General features: G+C 82.5%; 1 protein-coding gene across 1 annotated transcript in view; it reads right to left on the bottom strand.

Moving 5' to 3' along the window:
• Window positions 1-21,132, bottom strand: part of EXOC7 (exocyst complex component 7) — a 57,392-nt gene that overhangs the window by 19,200 nt on the left and 17,060 nt on the right. Inside the window, exons 6-7 of the mRNA XM_048487406.1 lie at window positions 2,974-3,186; window positions 2,266-2,334 (exon numbers count right to left, since the gene is read on the bottom strand). Of these exons, the coding sequence (XP_048343363.1) occupies window positions 2,266-2,334; window positions 2,974-3,186 (282 nt within the window). The remainder of the gene's footprint in view (window positions 1-2,265; window positions 2,335-2,973; window positions 3,187-21,132) is intronic.

The following is a 21,132-nucleotide window of genomic DNA, read 5'->3' as shown; positions in this document are numbered from 1 at the left end:
AGTGAGACAGGACATTTTTCTGAACTGGTAACATTCATTTCTAAAACACAAATCTATTTCTAAAATTAATCAAATTCAGAAGTTTTCACTACCGGTACTTAAATGCAGAACTGGTAAAACAAACTTCTTACCGTTGGGATTATCTTAATCATGGAATCTATATACCATGACATTCCATTCCTAAAATATACAGTGCACCATCATCTATAACTCAGAATGGGAGTTCAGAGTCTTAATTTACTACGACTCTCCATCTCAGCGTATATTATGATGATGTACAATGACACAGAAAAATATTTTAACTGGTAAGGTAGCATGTGGCCTTAAAAACTTCATGCCATAATAGATCAGCACATCTCCAAGTGACAGAAGACTCCATCTTTCTCAAACCCCAGAACAGCTAAACTGGAGAATCTGTGATGCTCCAAATAACATAGCTTTTCTGGTTGGAGAAATGACATCATTTGCTCTTGCAAAACAGATATCACAACTTGAGCCTTCTTGTCCTGCTGATGGTATAGCTAAAACCGTTCTGGTTTGACATTTGACTGCCAAGCTGCTCAATCAGCAAAAAAAACATGATATATCTGATGATGGACTGCCCCACTGCAAACTGGGAGAGGAAGCGGCCACTTAATGAATGCTGCTCCATATTAAACACTCCACAGCCATAGAAAACCAGCATGTCAAACGAATGATTTCTAGTCTTGCCTTCTTTCCTGAAGGGATGGTTTTCTACGCAAGGGAGTTTTTATATAGGAAACAATAACACACAACACCCCACGAGAAATCTGAAGTGACAGGGCTCAGAAAGAGAGTCACACTGCTGATTTGGTTTTATTACAAGGTTGATTGATTATATAACCTCAAAGGCTGACATAAAGAATAACATCCAAAAGGGATTTCCTGTGGCATCAGAAGCCCTCCCACACACACAAAAAAACCCAGCCAGAATCCCCCATAGGGGAAAATAGAGCCACAAAAAAATGGTACATTTCTGACACAGGCTCCGCCAGTGCATGGGGCCAGATAGGCAGTAGAAGCCAACCTTTTGTGCCAGCAGGCCTAGAGACAAAATGGCAGCTACTGGGTCAGATGCTGTGAAGCCGCGCAGTGGCCAGACACTCAGGTAAGTTGCCCCTTTGCTGGTGCATTTGACCTTTGCACCAGCAGGGTGGGCATCCACGCTAACACAATGTTGTGCCAGCTCCAGAGAGGGCTCCGCCCCCCACTCTGGATTGGGCTGTCCAGCTGTCTTTTTGGGTTGGGTTTTCATTCCCCATTTTTGACAGTATTTTTGCATTTGCACACAATGTGTGGGGGGAATTTATCAAGTGTTGGAATCTAATGCTGAGTACCACAAATCACCTTCCACAATTTAAAAGGCATTGCAACTCAGTGACACTGTGTTCGGGACAAGGAAGCATTTTACATTATTGCTTTTCTAGAGTGTTTCATTATTTCAGCGCATTACTTCTTCTGGTTGAAGGTATCGTATTAACATCTTCACGTGGCCAACAGTACCATGCAACCTAGTGACTAACACAGGTCTTATATAATAAACTGGACGGCTATGGAAGTATCTTTTTATGAAGTGAGAAAGAAGTGATTTCTGTCCACTGCCAGAACACAAAGCAAGAGCATTCACCCATTACTAAGGGAAGATACAACTAACGTTTAAAACAACAAGCTCACAAATATACTTTAAAGACGTTAGGGAGATTTTTAAAATTCCTGTTCTTATCATGTTCTACTATTGGTCCTATAACAGTACATAATCTGCTCAAACTCCTGTGCCCCTGTAATGACCCAACCACATTTCCATCCCTAACTAAACAGTTGAGGGAAATTTACTTATTATAGATAATTAACCTGGAATAAGGGTCACTGAAATGATGAGTTGAAGGTGTTAACCGCTATGAACAGCTTTGTGAAAGAGCCAACTAATGCACTATTCAGGTGATAGTCCTCTTTATGGGTGCTTTAGCATTGCAGCATTAAAGGGCGGAAAAGGTACTATTCAGCATAGGAACTTTATGAAATGACTTTTGAATTGTACGATTCATGATGATCCTGTTAGTCCCCAGTCTGTCTTTTGGACTCGCAGGAATGAGAACAAGGATTATCAAATTCCCCATACAATTTAAAAGTACCACACATGCCACTTCAGAACAAGTTTTAATCTGGTAGTGACCTTAGAATATACCCCAGTAAACAGTGAAACACCATTAAGGTAGCCAGCTTAAGTTTTGACATGGTACTTACCAGCAGCTAGCCCGTGCTTGTCAGTCAGGGTATCGGAAAGGTGTTTAACTCGTAAATCATGCTCATGACCTAGTGAGATTTCAGCGGGCATTAACAGAAGGAGTAGTTTATCCAGGACCATCTCAGCACGGGTGCTTGCCACTTGAGGTTTTATAGGCTTGTCAATCTGAAGTTTACAAATGTGTTGCTGGCAACTCTATCTACCGACCCTTCTCGGAACACCAAAGGTGAGGACATGGCCCAAACAAAGACAAACATAATTCTGACACCATTCTGAATTTACTTCAGTATGTTTCTCTCAGGAGGAGGAAGCGACAGCTGAAAGCTGCAACCATTTCAATCTGACAAAGAAGGACACTTCTAGAAATATCCTGATGAAATGAACGAGTTATAGAAACAGCGGAAAGGGAGGGAAAGGTCACCAAGACACAGCAGAACTTCTGTTAGCCACTTAAACTGCAGCTCAGATTGGTCTTGTCTAAGTTATGTGGCTTGCAGTTCTTCAAAGCAATACAAAGAGCCACTGTTACCTTTGGTACCTGCCACTTTGCTCATTGTCCCAGAGAAGCTGGATTTTTTATTTGAGCTGGAGTTTTCTCCCAAGATATACTGACAATGGCAGCAATGACTAACAGAAGGTTTGAACACCAAAGACAGATCAGTACCCACCTTAGATCCCAAGAGTGAAAGAGCGAGAGAAGTGATTACCTTCCATAGGAATGAGGTTAGAGGCCCCCTTTTTCCCATCTAGACATTGCTGAGAATACTGTTTCAGAAGGTTCTGAGCCTTACGGATCGTGCCTGTCACCAAAGCCACAAGAGAGGAGAGACAAAGAGACCTTGGAAGTGAATGAGAGAAATAAAACACAAAGCAGCCCTCCACCGGCACCTTGTCACCCAAACCCAAAATCGTAACGCTCGCTAACAGTGAGAATGCTCAGTCTACCGGCACGTACTCCCAAGTGCACAGGAAGTCTCATTCACCAGGTGTTTAGAGTAGTCACATAGCCAAACTGCGTATCCCATTTGAGAGCACGAGGCTCTCTCATTTCACATATCAGTTTGGTTCCACATGCTGCTAAAGCCACTGAAATACCTCGCCTTCACAATATGTTTAAGACTGTTCAGATCAGTGAATACAAACCAAAGGAAAAAGTAATTTCAGCAGTACTACTTTAATCAAGTTTAATATGTTTGCCTGAAGCCTTAATGACCTTCATGCACGAGGCCAAAACATTTATTTTTATTCAGGCTTTTTAACTGAGAAATTCTTTTTTTTTTTATGCAGCTATTGCTTGTTGTTATCTTAACAGCTTGTTTTATTATTTAATGATGTTTATGTTGCTTGTTTTTAATTAGTTTGTTTTATCGTTTCTAGTTTGTGAGCAACATTCAGTAGGTCTCTGGAGAGGTAACAGTTAAATTCTCTAAATATGCAATAGTAATTCAGTACTCTTTTTTGTCTAATGAAGGCAGGTACTTGTCGTCAGAGAGGTCTATAATGCTGTGCTCCATAAATAATACCTTCTGTATTATTAAATAATGCCTTCTGTACCACACATTATGGAGGAGTATCGTGGGAAAGCCCCTTCTGTATACTGAAGGCGCTAAGTGGTGGATATAAGGTCATAAGTAGAAACTACTTGCATCACTGGTTCACTTACTAAGCCTTCTTTCCGGAGGCTATATTCCCCTTGAAGTCCAGCGGCACAAGTTTGGGGCATGATCTGCTGATTCCATGTGGATGACACTTTCAGATTATTTTTTTTTGCTGTCAAGTCATGGCCTATTTACACAACCTGTTGGGTTTTCAAGGCAAGAGACGTTTGGAGATGGTTTGCCATTGTCTATTTCTTTACAGCAACCCTGAACTTCCTTGGTGGTCTCTCATCCAAATACTAGCCAGGGCCGACCCTGCTCAGCTTCTGAGATCTGATAAGACCAGGCTAGCCTGAGCTGCCCAAGTTAGGGCGACAAGTGATTTAGACATCCCAGAATAAGGAAGGTTGTCTCCTGTTAGTCATAATATACTCATTTGAGGAAGGCTCCCAGTGCCATCTGCAGATGCTGATTTTCAGATTTTCATTCCGTTTCTTTTAAAATGAGGAAACAGAATGAGGACCTCTTAAAACGCCAGAGATCAGAGCACAAAAAAAGAAAACGGCCTTGTGCTATGTAACATACCGCCACCCAGTGAATACTATACAATCCCCTGCCGGGTTAGTGTGAACTGCATGAATGCACTCCTTTTATTCGATTAATACAATGGCTAGAACAGGGGTAGGGAACCTACGGCTCTCCCCCCCCCCCCCCCCCCCCCCCCCCCCCCCCCCCCCCCCCCCCCCTGTTTTCCCCCCCCCCCCCCCCCCCCCCCCCCCCCCCCCCCCCCCCCCCCCCCCCCCCCCCCCCCCCCCCCCCCCCCCCCCCCCCCCCCCCCCCCCCCCCCCCCCCCCCCCCCCCCCCCCCCCCCCTCACCCCCCCCCCCCCCCACCCCCCTCCCCCCCCACCCCCCCCCCCCCCCACCCCCCCCCCCCCCCACCCCCCCCCCCCCCCCCCCCCCCCCCCCCCCACCCCCCCCCCCCCCCACCCCCCCCCCCCCCCACCCCCCCCCCCCCCCACCCCCCCCCCCCCCCACCCCCCCCCCCCCCCACCCCCCCCCCCCCCCACCCCCCCCCCCCCCCACCCCCCCCCCCCCCCACCCCCCCCCCCCCCCACCCCCCCCCCCCCCCACCCCCCCCCCCCCCCACCCCCCCCCCCCCCCACCCCCCCCCCCCCCCACCCCCCCCCCCCCCCACCCCCCCCCCCCCCCACCCCCCCCCCCCCCCACCCCCCCCCCCCCCCACCCCCCCCCCCCCCCACCCCCCCCCCCCCCCACCCCCCCCCCCCCCCACCCCCCCCCCCCCCCACCCCCCCCCCCCCCCACCCCCCCCCCCCCCCACCCCCCCCCCCCCCCACCCCCCCCCCCCCCCACCCCCCCCCCCCCCCACCCCCCCCCCCCCCCACCCCCCCCCCCCCCCACCCCCCCCCCCCCCCACCCCCCCCCCCCCCCACCCCCCCCCCCCCCCACCCCCCCCCCCCCCCACCCCCCCCCCCCCCCACCCCCCCCCCCCCCCACCCCCCCCCCCCCCCACCCCCCCCCCCCCCCACCCCCCCCCCCCCCCACCCCCCCCCCCCCCCACCCCCCCCCCCCCCCACCCCCCCCCCCCCCCACCCCCCCCCCCCCCCACCCCCCCCCCCCCCCACCCCCCCCCCCCCCCACCCCCCCCCCCCCCCACCCCCCCCCCCCCCCACCCCCCCCCCCCCCCACCCCCCCCCCCCCCCACCCCCCCCCCCCCCCACCCCCCCCCCCCCCCACCCCCCCCCCCCCCCACCCCCCCCCCCCCCCACCCCCCCCCCCCCCCACCCCCCCCCCCCCCCACCCCCCCCCCCCCCCACCCCCCCCCCCCCCCACCCCCCCCCCCCCCCACCCCCCCCCCCCCCCACCCCCCCCCCCCCCCACCCCCCCCCCCCCCCACCCCCCCCCCCCCCCACCCCCCCCCCCCCCCACCCCCCCCCCCCCCCACCCCCCCCCCCCCCCACCCCCCCCCCCCCCCACCCCCCCCCCCCCCCACCCCCCCCCCCCCCCACCCCCCCCCCCCCCCACCCCCCCCCCCCCCCACCCCCCCCCCCCCCCACCCCCCCCCCCCCCCACCCCCCCCCCCCCCCACCCCCCCCCCCCCCCACCCCCCCCCCCCCCCACCCCCCCCCCCCCCCACCCCCCCCCCCCCCCACCCCCCCCCCCCCCCACCCCCCCCCCCCCCCACCCCCCCCCCCCCCCACCCCCCCCCCCCCCCACCCCCCCCCCCCCCCACCCCCCCCCCCCCCCACCCCCCCCCCCCCCCACCCCCCCCCCCCCCCACCCCCCCCCCCCCCCACCCCCCCCCCCCCCCACCCCCCCCCCCCCCCACCCCCCCCCCCCCCCACCCCCCCCCCCCCCCACCCCCCCCCCCCCCCACCCCCCCCCCCCCCCACCCCCCCCCCCCCCCACCCCCCCCCCCCCCCACCCCCCCCCCCCCCCACCCCCCCCCCCCCCCACCCCCCCCCCCCCCCACCCCCCCCCCCCCCCACCCCCCCCCCCCCCCACCCCCCCCCCCCCCCACCCCCCCCCCCCCCCACCCCCCCCCCCCCCCACCCCCCCCCCCCCCCACCCCCCCCCCCCCCCACCCCCCCCCCCCCCCACCCCCCCCCCCCCCCACCCCCCCCCCCCCCCACCCCCCCCCCCCCCCACCCCCCCCCCCCCCCACCCCCCCCCCCCCCCACCCCCCCCCCCCCCCACCCCCCCCCCCCCCCACCCCCCCCCCCCCCCACCCCCCCCCCCCCCCACCCCCCCCCCCCCCCACCCCCCCCCCCCCCCACCCCCCCCCCCCCCCACCCCCCCCCCCCCCCACCCCCCCCCCCCCCCACCCCCCCCCCCCCCCACCCCCCCCCCCCCCCACCCCCCCCCCCCCCCACCCCCCCCCCCCCCCACCCCCCCCCCCCCCCACCCCCCCCCCCCCCCACCCCCCCCCCCCCCCACCCCCCCCCCCCCCCACCCCCCCCCCCCCCCACCCCCCCCCCCCCCCACCCCCCCCCCCCCCCACCCCCCCCCCCCCCCACCCCCCCCCCCCCCCACCCCCCCCCCCCCCCACCCCCCCCCCCCCCCACCCCCCCCCCCCCCCACCCCCCCCCCCCCCCACCCCCCCCCCCCCCCACCCCCCCCCCCCCCCACCCCCCCCCCCCCCCACCCCCCCCCCCCCCCACCCCCCCCCCCCCCCACCCCCCCCCCCCCCCACCCCCCCCCCCCCCCACCCCCCCCCCCCCCCACCCCCCCCCCCCCCCACCCCCCCCCCCCCCCACCCCCCCCCCCCCCCACCCCCCCCCCCCCCCACCCCCCCCCCCCCCCACCCCCCCCCCCCCCCACCCCCCCCCCCCCCCACCCCCCCCCCCCCCCACCCCCCCCCCCCCCCACCCCCCCCCCCCCCCACCCCCCCCCCCCCCCACCCCCCCCCCCCCCCACCCCCCCCCCCCCCCACCCCCCCCCCCCCCCACCCCCCCCCCCCCCCACCCCCCCCCCCCCCCACCCCCCCCCCCCCCCACCCCCCCCCCCCCCCACCCCCCCCCCCCCCCACCCCCCCCCCCCCCCACCCCCCCCCCCCCCCACCCCCCCCCCCCCCCACCCCCCCCCCCCCCCACCCCCCCCCCCCCCCACCCCCCCCCCCCCCCACCCCCCCCCCCCCCCACCCCCCCCCCCCCCCACCCCCCCCCCCCCCCACCCCCCCCCCCCCCCACCCCCCCCCCCCCCCACCCCCCCCCCCCCCCACCCCCCCCCCCCCCCACCCCCCCCCCCCCCCACCCCCCCCCCCCCCCACCCCCCCCCCCCCCCACCCCCCCCCCCCCCCACCCCCCCCCCCCCCCACCCCCCCCCCCCCCCACCCCCCCCCCCCCCCACCCCCCCCCCCCCCCACCCCCCCCCCCCCCCACCCCCCCCCCCCCCCACCCCCCCCCCCCCCCACCCCCCCCCCCCCCCACCCCCCCCCCCCCCCACCCCCCCCCCCCCCCACCCCCCCCCCCCCCCACCCCCCCCCCCCCCCACCCCCCCCCCCCCCCACCCCCCCCCCCCCCCACCCCCCCCCCCCCCCACCCCCCCCCCCCCCCACCCCCCCCCCCCCCCACCCCCCCCCCCCCCCACCCCCCCCCCCCCCCACCCCCCCCCCCCCCCACCCCCCCCCCCCCCCACCCCCCCCCCCCCCCACCCCCCCCCCCCCCCACCCCCCCCCCCCCCCACCCCCCCCCCCCCCCACCCCCCCCCCCCCCCACCCCCCCCCCCCCCCACCCCCCCCCCCCCCCACCCCCCCCCCCCCCCACCCCCCCCCCCCCCCACCCCCCCCCCCCCCCACCCCCCCCCCCCCCCACCCCCCCCCCCCCCCACCCCCCCCCCCCCCCACCCCCCCCCCCCCCCACCCCCCCCCCCCCCCACCCCCCCCCCCCCCCACCCCCCCCCCCCCCCACCCCCCCCCCCCCCCACCCCCCCCCCCCCCCACCCCCCCCCCCCCCCACCCCCCCCCCCCCCCACCCCCCCCCCCCCCCACCCCCCCCCCCCCCCACCCCCCCCCCCCCCCACCCCCCCCCCCCCCCACCCCCCCCCCCCCCCACCCCCCCCCCCCCCCACCCCCCCCCCCCCCCACCCCCCCCCCCCCCCACCCCCCCCCCCCCCCACCCCCCCCCCCCCCCACCCCCCCCCCCCCCCACCCCCCCCCCCCCCCACCCCCCCCCCCCCCCACCCCCCCCCCCCCCCACCCCCCCCCCCCCCCACCCCCCCCCCCCCCCACCCCCCCCCCCCCCCACCCCCCCCCCCCCCCACCCCCCCCCCCCCCCACCCCCCCCCCCCCCCACCCCCCCCCCCCCCCACCCCCCCCCCCCCCCACCCCCCCCCCCCCCCACCCCCCCCCCCCCCCACCCCCCCCCCCCCCCACCCCCCCCCCCCCCCACCCCCCCCCCCCCCCACCCCCCCCCCCCCCCACCCCCCCCCCCCCCCACCCCCCCCCCCCCCCACCCCCCCCCCCCCCCACCCCCCCCCCCCCCCACCCCCCCCCCCCCCCACCCCCCCCCCCCCCCACCCCCCCCCCCCCCCACCCCCCCCCCCCCCCACCCCCCCCCCCCCCCACCCCCCCCCCCCCCCACCCCCCCCCCCCCCCACCCCCCCCCCCCCCCACCCCCCCCCCCCCCCACCCCCCCCCCCCCCCACCCCCCCCCCCCCCCACCCCCCCCCCCCCCCACCCCCCCCCCCCCCCACCCCCCCCCCCCCCCACCCCCCCCCCCCCCCACCCCCCCCCCCCCCCACCCCCCCCCCCCCCCACCCCCCCCCCCCCCCACCCCCCCCCCCCCCCACCCCCCCCCCCCCCCACCCCCCCCCCCCCCCACCCCCCCCCCCCCCCACCCCCCCCCCCCCCCACCCCCCCCCCCCCCCACCCCCCCCCCCCCCCACCCCCCCCCCCCCCCACCCCCCCCCCCCCCCACCCCCCCCCCCCCCCACCCCCCCCCCCCCCCACCCCCCCCCCCCCCCACCCCCCCCCCCCCCCACCCCCCCCCCCCCCCACCCCCCCCCCCCCCCACCCCCCCCCCCCCCCACCCCCCCCCCCCCCCACCCCCCCCCCCCCCCACCCCCCCCCCCCCCCACCCCCCCCCCCCCCCACCCCCCCCCCCCCCCACCCCCCCCCCCCCCCACCCCCCCCCCCCCCCACCCCCCCCCCCCCCCACCCCCCCCCCCCCCCACCCCCCCCCCCCCCCACCCCCCCCCCCCCCCACCCCCCCCCCCCCCCACCCCCCCCCCCCCCCACCCCCCCCCCCCCCCACCCCCCCCCCCCCCCACCCCCCCCCCCCCCCACCCCCCCCCCCCCCCACCCCCCCCCCCCCCCACCCCCCCCCCCCCCCACCCCCCCCCCCCCCCACCCCCCCCCCCCCCCACCCCCCCCCCCCCCCACCCCCCCCCCCCCCCACCCCCCCCCCCCCCCACCCCCCCCCCCCCCCACCCCCCCCCCCCCCCACCCCCCCCCCCCCCCACCCCCCCCCCCCCCCACCCCCCCCCCCCCCCACCCCCCCCCCCCCCCACCCCCCCCCCCCCCCACCCCCCCCCCCCCCCACCCCCCCCCCCCCCCACCCCCCCCCCCCCCCACCCCCCCCCCCCCCCACCCCCCCCCCCCCCCACCCCCCCCCCCCCCCACCCCCCCCCCCCCCCACCCCCCCCCCCCCCCACCCCCCCCCCCCCCCACCCCCCCCCCCCCCCACCCCCCCCCCCCCCCACCCCCCCCCCCCCCCACCCCCCCCCCCCCCCACCCCCCCCCCCCCCCACCCCCCCCCCCCCCCACCCCCCCCCCCCCCCACCCCCCCCCCCCCCCACCCCCCCCCCCCCCCACCCCCCCCCCCCCCCACCCCCCCCCCCCCCCACCCCCCCCCCCCCCCACCCCCCCCCCCCCCCACCCCCCCCCCCCCCCACCCCCCCCCCCCCCCACCCCCCCCCCCCCCCACCCCCCCCCCCCCCCACCCCCCCCCCCCCCCACCCCCCCCCCCCCCCACCCCCCCCCCCCCCCACCCCCCCCCCCCCCCACCCCCCCCCCCCCCCACCCCCCCCCCCCCCCACCCCCCCCCCCCCCCACCCCCCCCCCCCCCCACCCCCCCCCCCCCCCACCCCCCCCCCCCCCCACCCCCCCCCCCCCCCACCCCCCCCCCCCCCCACCCCCCCCCCCCCCCACCCCCCCCCCCCCCCACCCCCCCCCCCCCCCACCCCCCCCCCCCCCCACCCCCCCCCCCCCCCACCCCCCCCCCCCCCCACCCCCCCCCCCCCCCACCCCCCCCCCCCCCCACCCCCCCCCCCCCCCACCCCCCCCCCCCCCCACCCCCCCCCCCCCCCACCCCCCCCCCCCCCCACCCCCCCCCCCCCCCACCCCCCCCCCCCCCCACCCCCCCCCCCCCCCACCCCCCCCCCCCCCCACCCCCCCCCCCCCCCACCCCCCCCCCCCCCCACCCCCCCCCCCCCCCACCCCCCCCCCCCCCCACCCCCCCCCCCCCCCACCCCCCCCCCCCCCCACCCCCCCCCCCCCCCACCCCCCCCCCCCCCCACCCCCCCCCCCCCCCACCCCCCCCCCCCCCCACCCCCCCCCCCCCCCACCCCCCCCCCCCCCCACCCCCCCCCCCCCCCACCCCCCCCCCCCCCCACCCCCCCCCCCCCCCACCCCCCCCCCCCCCCACCCCCCCCCCCCCCCACCCCCCCCCCCCCCCACCCCCCCCCCCCCCCACCCCCCCCCCCCCCCACCCCCCCCCCCCCCCACCCCCCCCCCCCCCCACCCCCCCCCCCCCCCACCCCCCCCCCCCCCCACCCCCCCCCCCCCCCACCCCCCCCCCCCCCCACCCCCCCCCCCCCCCACCCCCCCCCCCCCCCACCCCCCCCCCCCCCCACCCCCCCCCCCCCCCACCCCCCCCCCCCCCCACCCCCCCCCCCCCCCACCCCCCCCCCCCCCCACCCCCCCCCCCCCCCACCCCCCCCCCCCCCCACCCCCCCCCCCCCCCACCCCCCCCCCCCCCCACCCCCCCCCCCCCCCACCCCCCCCCCCCCCCACCCCCCCCCCCCCCCACCCCCCCCCCCCCCCACCCCCCCCCCCCCCCACCCCCCCCCCCCCCCACCCCCCCCCCCCCCCACCCCCCCCCCCCCCCACCCCCCCCCCCCCCCACCCCCCCCCCCCCCCACCCCCCCCCCCCCCCACCCCCCCCCCCCCCCACCCCCCCCCCCCCCCACCCCCCCCCCCCCCCACCCCCCCCCCCCCCCACCCCCCCCCCCCCCCACCCCCCCCCCCCCCCACCCCCCCCCCCCCCCACCCCCCCCCCCCCCCACCCCCCCCCCCCCCCACCCCCCCCCCCCCCCACCCCCCCCCCCCCCCACCCCCCCCCCCCCCCACCCCCCCCCCCCCCCACCCCCCCCCCCCCCCACCCCCCCCCCCCCCCACCCCCCCCCCCCCCCACCCCCCCCCCCCCCCACCCCCCCCCCCCCCCACCCCCCCCCCCCCCCACCCCCCCCCCCCCCCACCCCCCCCCCCCCCCACCCCCCCCCCCCCCCACCCCCCCCCCCCCCCACCCCCCCCCCCCCCCACCCCCCCCCCCCCCCACCCCCCCCCCCCCCCACCCCCCCCCCCCCCCACCCCCCCCCCCCCCCACCCCCCCCCCCCCCCACCCCCCCCCCCCCCCACCCCCCCCCCCCCCCACCCCCCCCCCCCCCCACCCCCCCCCCCCCCCACCCCCCCCCCCCCCCACCCCCCCCCCCCCCCACCCCCCCCCCCCCCCACCCCCCCCCCCCCCCACCCCCCCCCCCCCCCACCCCCCCCCCCCCCCACCCCCCCCCCCCCCCACCCCCCCCCCCCCCCACCCCCCCCCCCCCCCACCCCCCCCCCCCCCCACCCCCCCCCCCCCCCACCCCCCCCCCCCCCCACCCCCCCCCCCCCCCACCCCCCCCCCCCCCCACCCCCCCCCCCCCCCACCCCCCCCCCCCCCCACCCCCCCCCCCCCCCACCCCCCCCCCCCCCCACCCCCCCCCCCCCCCACCCCCCCCCCCCCCCACCCCCCCCCCCCCCCACCCCCCCCCCCCCCCACCCCCCCCCCCCCCCACCCCCCCCCCCCCCCACCCCCCCCCCCCCCCACCCCCCCCCCCCCCCACCCCCCCCCCCCCCCACCCCCCCCCCCCCCCACCCCCCCCCCCCCCCACCCCCCCCCCCCCCCACCCCCCCCCCCCCCCACCCCCCCCCCCCCCCACCCCCCCCCCCCCCCACCCCCCCCCCCCCCCACCCCCCCCCCCCCCCACCCCCCCCCCCCCCCACCCCCCCCCCCCCCCACCCCCCCCCCCCCCCACCCCCCCCCCCCCCCACCCCCCCCCCCCCCCACCCCCCCCCCCCCCCACCCCCCCCCCCCCCCACCCCCCCCCCCCCCCACCCCCCCCCCCCCCCACCCCCCCCCCCCCCCACCCCCCCCCCCCCCCACCCCCCCCCCCCCCCACCCCCCCCCCCCCCCACCCCCCCCCCCCCCCACCCCCCCCCCCCCCCACCCCCCCCCCCCCCCACCCCCCCCCCCCCCCACCCCCCCCCCCCCCCACCCCCCCCCCCCCCCACCCCCCCCCCCCCCCACCCCCCCCCCCCCCCACCCCCCCCCCCCCCCACCCCCCCCCCCCCCCACCCCCCCCCCCCCCCACCCCCCCCCCCCCCCACCCCCCCCCCCCCCCACCCCCCCCCCCCCCCACCCCCCCCCCCCCCCACCCCCCCCCCCCCCCACCCCCCCCCCCCCCCACCCCCCCCCCCCCCCACCCCCCCCCCCCCCCACCCCCCCCCCCCCCCACCCCCCCCCCCCCCCACCCCCCCCCCCCCCCACCCCCCCCCCCCCCCACCCCCCCCCCCCCCCACCCCCCCCCCCCCCCACCCCCCCCCCCCCCCACCCCCCCCCCCCCCCACCCCCCCCCCCCCCCACCCCCCCCCCCCCCCACCCCCCCCCCCCCCCACCCCCCCCCCCCCCCACCCCCCCCCCCCCCCACCCCCCCCCCCCCCCACCCCCCCCCCCCCCCACCCCCCCCCCCCCCCACCCCCCCCCCCCCCCACCCCCCCCCCCCCCCACCCCCCCCCCCCCCCACCCCCCCCCCCCCCCACCCCCCCCCCCCCCCACCCCCCCCCCCCCCCACCCCCCCCCCCCCCCACCCCCCCCCCCCCCCACCCCCCCCCCCCCCCACCCCCCCCCCCCCCCACCCCCCCCCCCCCCCACCCCCCCCCCCCCCCACCCCCCCCCCCCCCCACCCCCCCCCCCCCCCACCCCCCCCCCCCCCCACCCCCCCCCCCCCCCACCCCCCCCCCCCCCCACCCCCCCCCCCCCCCACCCCCCCCCCCCCCCACCCCCCCCCCCCCCCACCCCCCCCCCCCCCCACCCCCCCCCCCCCCCACCCCCCCCCCCCCCCACCCCCCCCCCCCCCCACCCCCCCCCCCCCCCACCCCCCCCCCCCCCCACCCCCCCCCCCCCCCACCCCCCCCCCCCCCCACCCCCCCCCCCCCCCACCCCCCCCCCCCCCCACCCCCCCCCCCCCCCACCCCCCCCCCCCCCCACCCCCCCCCCCCCCCACCCCCCCCCCCCCCCACCCCCCCCCCCCCCCACCCCCCCCCCCCCCCACCCCCCCCCCCCCCCACCCCCCCCCCCCCCCACCCCCCCCCCCCCCCACCCCCCCCCCCCCCCACCCCCCCCCCCCCCCACCCCCCCCCCCCCCCACCCCCCCCCCCCCCCACCCCCCCCCCCCCCCACCCCCCCCCCCCCCCACCCCCCCCCCCCCCCACCCCCCCCCCCCCCCACCCCCCCCCCCCCCCACCCCCCCCCCCCCCCACCCCCCCCCCCCCCCACCCCCCCCCCCCCCCACCCCCCCCCCCCCCCACCCCCCCCCCCCCCCACCCCCCCCCCCCCCCACCCCCCCCCCCCCCCACCCCCCCCCCCCCCCACCCCCCCCCCCCCCCACCCCCCCCCCCCCCCACCCCCCCCCCCCCCCACCCCCCCCCCCCCCCACCCCCCCCCCCCCCCACCCCCCCCCCCCCCCACCCCCCCCCCCCCCCACCCCCCCCCCCCCCCACCCCCCCCCCCCCCCACCCCCCCCCCCCCCCACCCCCCCCCCCCCCCACCCCCCCCCCCCCCCACCCCCCCCCCCCCCCACCCCCCCCCCCCCCCACCCCCCCCCCCCCCCACCCCCCCCCCCCCCCACCCCCCCCCCCCCCCACCCCCCCCCCCCCCCACCCCCCCCCCCCCCCACCCCCCCCCCCCCCCACCCCCCCCCCCCCCCACCCCCCCCCCCCCCCACCCCCCCCCCCCCCCACCCCCCCCCCCCCCCACCCCCCCCCCCCCCCACCCCCCCCCCCCCCCACCCCCCCCCCCCCCCACCCCCCCCCCCCCCCACCCCCCCCCCCCCCCACCCCCCCCCCCCCCCACCCCCCCCCCCCCCCACCCCCCCCCCCCCCCACCCCCCCCCCCCCCCACCCCCCCCCCCCCCCACCCCCCCCCCCCCCCACCCCCCCCCCCCCCCACCCCCCCCCCCCCCCACCCCCCCCCCCCCCCACCCCCCCCCCCCCCCACCCCCCCCCCCCCCCACCCCCCCCCCCCCCCACCCCCCCCCCCCCCCACCCCCCCCCCCCCCCACCCCCCCCCCCCCCCACCCCCCCCCCCCCCCACCCCCCCCCCCCCCCACCCCCCCCCCCCCCCACCCCCCCCCCCCCCCACCCCCCCCCCCCCCCACCCCCCCCCCCCCCCACCCCCCCCCCCCCCCACCCCCCCCCCCCCCCACCCCCCCCCCCCCCCACCCCCCCCCCCCCCCACCCCCCCCCCCCCCCACCCCCCCCCCCCCCCACCCCCCCCCCCCCCCACCCCCCCCCCCCCCCACCCCCCCCCCCCCCCACCCCCCCCCCCCCCCACCCCCCCCCCCCCCCACCCCCCCCCCCCCCCACCCCCCCCCCCCCCCACCCCCCCCCCCCCCCACCCCCCCCCCCCCCCACCCCCCCCCCCCCCCACCCCCCCCCCCCCCCACCCCCCCCCCCCCCCACCCCCCCCCCCCCCCACCCCCCCCCCCCCCCACCCCCCCCCCCCCCCACCCCCCCCCCCCCCCACCCCCCCCCCCCCCCACCCCCCCCCCCCCCCACCCCCCCCCCCCCCCACCCCCCCCCCCCCCCACCCCCCCCCCCCCCCACCCCCCCCCCCCCCCACCCCCCCCCCCCCCCACCCCCCCCCCCCCCCACCCCCCCCCCCCCCCACCCCCCCCCCCCCCCACCCCCCCCCCCCCCCACCCCCCCCCCCCCCCACCCCCCCCCCCCCCCACCCCCCCCCCCCCCCACCCCCCCCCCCCCCCACCCCCCCCCCCCCCCACCCCCCCCCCCCCCCACCCCCCCCCCCCCCCACCCCCCCCCCCCCCCACCCCCCCCCCCCCCCACCCCCCCCCCCCCCCACCCCCCCCCCCCCCCACCCCCCCCCCCCCCCACCCCCCCCCCCCCCCACCCCCCCCCCCCCCCACCCCCCCCCCCCCCCACCCCCCCCCCCCCCCACCCCCCCCCCCCCCCACCCCCCCCCCCCCCCACCCCCCCCCCCCCCCACCCCCCCCCCCCCCCACCCCCCCCCCCCCCCACCCCCCCCCCCCCCCACCCCCCCCCCCCCCCACCCCCCCCCCCCCCCACCCCCCCCCCCCCCCACCCCCCCCCCCCCCCACCCCCCCCCCCCCCCACCCCCCCCCCCCCCCACCCCCCCCCCCCCCCACCCCCCCCCCCCCCCACCCCCCCCCCCCCCCACCCCCCCCCCCCCCCACCCCCCCCCCCCCCCACCCCCCCCCCCCCCCACCCCCCCCCCCCCCCACCCCCCCCCCCCCCCACCCCCCCCCCCCCCCACCCCCCCCCCCCCCCACCCCCCCCCCCCCCCACCCCCCCCCCCCCCCACCCCCCCCCCCCCCCACCCCCCCCCCCCCCCACCCCCCCCCCCCCCCACCCCCCCCCCCCCCCACCCCCCCCCCCCCCCACCCCCCCCCCCCCCCACCCCCCCCCCCCCCCACCCCCCCCCCCCCCCACCCCCCCCCCCCCCCACCCCCCCCCCCCCCCACCCCCCCCCCCCCCCACCCCCCCCCCCCCCCACCCCCCCCCCCCCCCACCCCCCCCCCCCCCCACCCCCCCCCCCCCCCACCCCCCCCCCCCCCCACCCCCCCCCCCCCCCACCCCCCCCCCCCCCCACCCCCCCCCCCCCCCACCCCCCCCCCCCCCCACCCCCCCCCCCCCCCACCCCCCCCCCCCCCCACCCCCCCCCCCCCCCACCCCCCCCCCCCCCCACCCCCCCCCCCCCCCACCCCCCCCCCCCCCCACCCCCCCCCCCCCCCACCCCCCCCCCCCCCCACCCCCCCCCCCCCCCACCCCCCCCCCCCCCCACCCCCCCCCCCCCCCACCCCCCCCCCCCCCCACCCCCCCCCCCCCCCACCCCCCCCCCCCCCCACCCCCCCCCCCCCCCACCCCCCCCCCCCCCCACCCCCCCCCCCCCCCACCCCCCCCCCCCCCCACCCCCCCCCCCCCCCACCCCCCCCCCCCCCCACCCCCCCCCCCCCCCACCCCCCCCCCCCCCCACCCCCCCCCCCCCCCACCCCCCCCCCCCCCCACCCCCCCCCCCCCCCACCCCCCCCCCCCCCCACCCCCCCCCCCCCCCACCCCCCCCCCCCCCCACCCCCCCCCCCCCCCACCCCCCCCCCCCCCCACCCCCCCCCCCCCCCACCCCCCCCCCCCCCCACCCCCCCCCCCCCCCACCCCCCCCCCCCCCCACCCCCCCCCCCCCCCACCCCCCCCCCCCCCCACCCCCCCCCCCCCCCACCCCCCCCCCCCCCCACCCCCCCCCCCCCCCACCCCCCCCCCCCCCCACCCCCCCCCCCCCCCACCCCCCCCCCCCCCCACCCCCCCCCCCCCCCACCCCCCCCCCCCCCCACCCCCCCCCCCCCCCACCCCCCCCCCCCCCCACCCCCCCCCCCCCCCACCCCCCCCCCCCCCCACCCCCCCCCCCCCCCACCCCCCCCCCCCCCCACCCCCCCCCCCCCCCACCCCCCCCCCCCCCCACCCCCCCCCCCCCCCACCCCCCCCCCCCCCCACCCCCCCCCCCCCCCACCCCCCCCCCCCCCCACCCCCCCCCCCCCCCACCCCCCCCCCCCCCCACCCCCCCCCCCCCCCACCCCCCCCCCCCCCCACCCCCCCCCCCCCCCACCCCCCCCCCCCCCCACCCCCCCCCCCCCCCACCCCCCCCCCCCCCCACCCCCCCCCCCCCCCACCCCCCCCCCCCCCCACCCCCCCCCCCCCCCACCCCCCCCCCCCCCCACCCCCCCCCCCCCCCACCCCCCCCCCCCCCCACCCCCCCCCCCCCCCACCCCCCCCCCCCCCCACCCCCCCCCCCCCCCACCCCCCCCCCCCCCCACCCCCCCCCCCCCCCACCCCCCCCCCCCCCCACCCCCCCCCCCCCCCACCCCCCCCCCCCCCCACCCCCCCCCCCCCCCACCCCCCCCCCCCCCCACCCCCCCCCCCCCCCACCCCCCCCCCCCCCCACCCCCCCCCCCCCCCACCCCCCCCCCCCCCCACCCCCCCCCCCCCCCACCCCCCCCCCCCCCCACCCCCCCCCCCCCCCACCCCCCCCCCCCCCCACCCCCCCCCCCCCCCACCCCCCCCCCCCCCCACCCCCCCCCCCCCCCACCCCCCCCCCCCCCCACCCCCCCCCCCCCCCACCCCCCCCCCCCCCCACCCCCCCCCCCCCCCACCCCCCCCCCCCCCCACCCCCCCCCCCCCCCACCCCCCCCCCCCCCCACCCCCCCCCCCCCCCACCCCCCCCCCCCCCCACCCCCCCCCCCCCCCACCCCCCCCCCCCCCCACCCCCCCCCCCCCCCACCCCCCCCCCCCCCCACCCCCCCCCCCCCCCACCCCCCCCCCCCCCCACCCCCCCCCCCCCCCACCCCCCCCCCCCCCCACCCCCCCCCCCCCCCACCCCCCCCCCCCCCCACCCCCCCCCCCCCCCACCCCCCCCCCCCCCCACCCCCCCCCCCCCCCACCCCCCCCCCCCCCCACCCCCCCCCCCCCCCACCCCCCCCCCCCCCCACCCCCCCCCCCCCCCACCCCCCCCCCCCCCCACCCCCCCCCCCCCCCACCCCCCCCCCCCCCCACCCCCCCCCCCCCCCACCCCCCCCCCCCCCCACCCCCCCCCCCCCCCACCCCCCCCCCCCCCCACCCCCCCCCCCCCCCACCCCCCCCCCCCCCCACCCCCCCCCCCCCCCACCCCCCCCCCCCCCCACCCCCCCCCCCCCCCACCCCCCCCCCCCCCCACCCCCCCCCCCCCCCACCCCCCCCCCCCCCCACCCCCCCCCCCCCCCACCCCCCCCCCCCCCCACCCCCCCCCCCCCCCACCCCCCCCCCCCCCCACCCCCCCCCCCCCCCACCCCCCCCCCCCCCCACCCCCCCCCCCCCCCACCCCCCCCCCCCCCCACCCCCCCCCCCCCCCACCCCCCCCCCCCCCCACCCCCCCCCCCCCCCACCCCCCCCCCCCCCCACCCCCCCCCCCCCCCACCCCCCCCCCCCCCCACCCCCCCCCCCCCCCACCCCCCCCCCCCCCCACCCCCCCCCCCCCCCACCCCCCCCCCCCCCCACCCCCCCCCCCCCCCACCCCCCCCCCCCCCCACCCCCCCCCCCCCCCACCCCCCCCCCCCCCCACCCCCCCCCCCCCCCACCCCCCCCCCCCCCCACCCCCCCCCCCCCCCACCCCCCCCCCCCCCCACCCCCCCCCCCCCCCACCCCCCCCCCCCCCCACCCCCCCCCCCCCCCACCCCCCCCCCCCCCCACCCCCCCCCCCCCCCACCCCCCCCCCCCCCCACCCCCCCCCCCCCCCACCCCCCCCCCCCCCCACCCCCCCCCCCCCCCACCCCCCCCCCCCCCCACCCCCCCCCCCCCCCACCCCCCCCCCCCCCCACCCCCCCCCCCCCCCACCCCCCCCCCCCCCCACCCCCCCCCCCCCCCACCCCCCCCCCCCCCCACCCCCCCCCCCCCCCACCCCCCCCCCCCCCCACCCCCCCCCCCCCCCACCCCCCCCCCCCCCCACCCCCCCCCCCCCCCACCCCCCCCCCCCCCCACCCCCCCCCCCCCCCACCCCCCCCCCCCCCCACCCCCCCCCCCCCCCACCCCCCCCCCCCCCCACCCCCCCCCCCCCCCACCCCCCCCCCCCCCCACCCCCCCCCCCCCCCACCCCCCCCCCCCCCCACCCCCCCCCCCCCCCACCCCCCCCCCCCCCCACCCCCCCCCCCCCCCACCCCCCCCCCCCCCCACCCCCCCCCCCCCCCACCCCCCCCCCCCCCCACCCCCCCCCCCCCCCACCCCCCCCCCCCCCCACCCCCCCCCCCCCCCACCCCCCCCCCCCCCCACCCCCCCCCCCCCCCACCCCCCCCCCCCCCCACCCCCCCCCCCCCCCACCCCCCCCCCCCCCCACCCCCCCCCCCCCCCACCCCCCCCCCCCCCCACCCCCCCCCCCCCCCACCCCCCCCCCCCCCCACCCCCCCCCCCCCCCACCCCCCCCCCCCCCCACCCCCCCCCCCCCCCACCCCCCCCCCCCCCCACCCCCCCCCCCCCCCACCCCCCCCCCCCCCCACCCCCCCCCCCCCCCACCCCCCCCCCCCCCCACCCCCCCCCCCCCCCACCCCCCCCCCCCCCCACCCCCCCCCCCCCCCACCCCCCCCCCCCCCCACCCCCCCCCCCCCCCACCCCCCCCCCCCCCCACCCCCCCCCCCCCCCACCCCCCCCCCCCCCCACCCCCCCCCCCCCCCACCCCCCCCCCCCCCCACCCCCCCCCCCCCCCACCCCCCCCCCCCCCCACCCCCCCCCCCCCCCACCCCCCCCCCCCCCCACCCCCCCCCCCCCCCACCCCCCCCCCCCCCCACCCCCCCCCCCCCCCACCCCCCCCCCCCCCCACCCCCCCCCCCCCCCACCCCCCCCCCCCCCCACCCCCCCCCCCCCCCACCCCCCCCCCCCCCCACCCCCCCCCCCCCCCACCCCCCCCCCCCCCCACCCCCCCCCCCCCCCACCCCCCCCCCCCCCCACCCCCCCCCCCCCCCACCCCCCCCCCCCCCCACCCCCCCCCCCCCCCACCCCCCCCCCCCCCCACCCCCCCCCCCCCCCACCCCCCCCCCCCCCCACCCCCCCCCCCCCCCACCCCCCCCCCCCCCCACCCCCCCCCCCCCCCACCCCCCCCCCCCCCCACCCCCCCCCCCCCCCACCCCCCCCCCCCCCCACCCCCCCCCCCCCCCACCCCCCCCCCCCCCCACCCCCCCCCCCCCCCACCCCCCCCCCCCCCCACCCCCCCCCCCCCCCACCCCCCCCCCCCCCCACCCCCCCCCCCCCCCACCCCCCCCCCCCCCCACCCCCCCCCCCCCCCACCCCCCCCCCCCCCCACCCCCCCCCCCCCCCACCCCCCCCCCCCCCCACCCCCCCCCCCCCCCACCCCCCCCCCCCCCCACCCCCCCCCCCCCCCACCCCCCCCCCCCCCCACCCCCCCCCCCCCCCACCCCCCCCCCCCCCCACCCCCCCCCCCCCCCACCCCCCCCCCCCCCCACCCCCCCCCCCCCCCACCCCCCCCCCCCCCCACCCCCCCCCCCCCCCACCCCCCCCCCCCCCCACCCCCCCCCCCCCCCACCCCCCCCCCCCCCCACCCCCCCCCCCCCCCACCCCCCCCCCCCCCCACCCCCCCCCCCCCCCACCCCCCCCCCCCCCCACCCCCCCCCCCCCCCACCCCCCCCCCCCCCCACCCCCCCCC

This window comes from Sphaerodactylus townsendi, linkage group LG03 (genome assembly GCF_021028975.2).
Source record: "Sphaerodactylus townsendi isolate TG3544 linkage group LG03, MPM_Stown_v2.3, whole genome shotgun sequence".
NCBI classification, from domain to species: Eukaryota; Metazoa; Chordata; class Lepidosauria; order Squamata; family Sphaerodactylidae; genus Sphaerodactylus; species Sphaerodactylus townsendi.
Note: the sequence above shows the minus strand (reverse complement) of the source record. Positions and strands in the feature narration are given on the sequence as shown.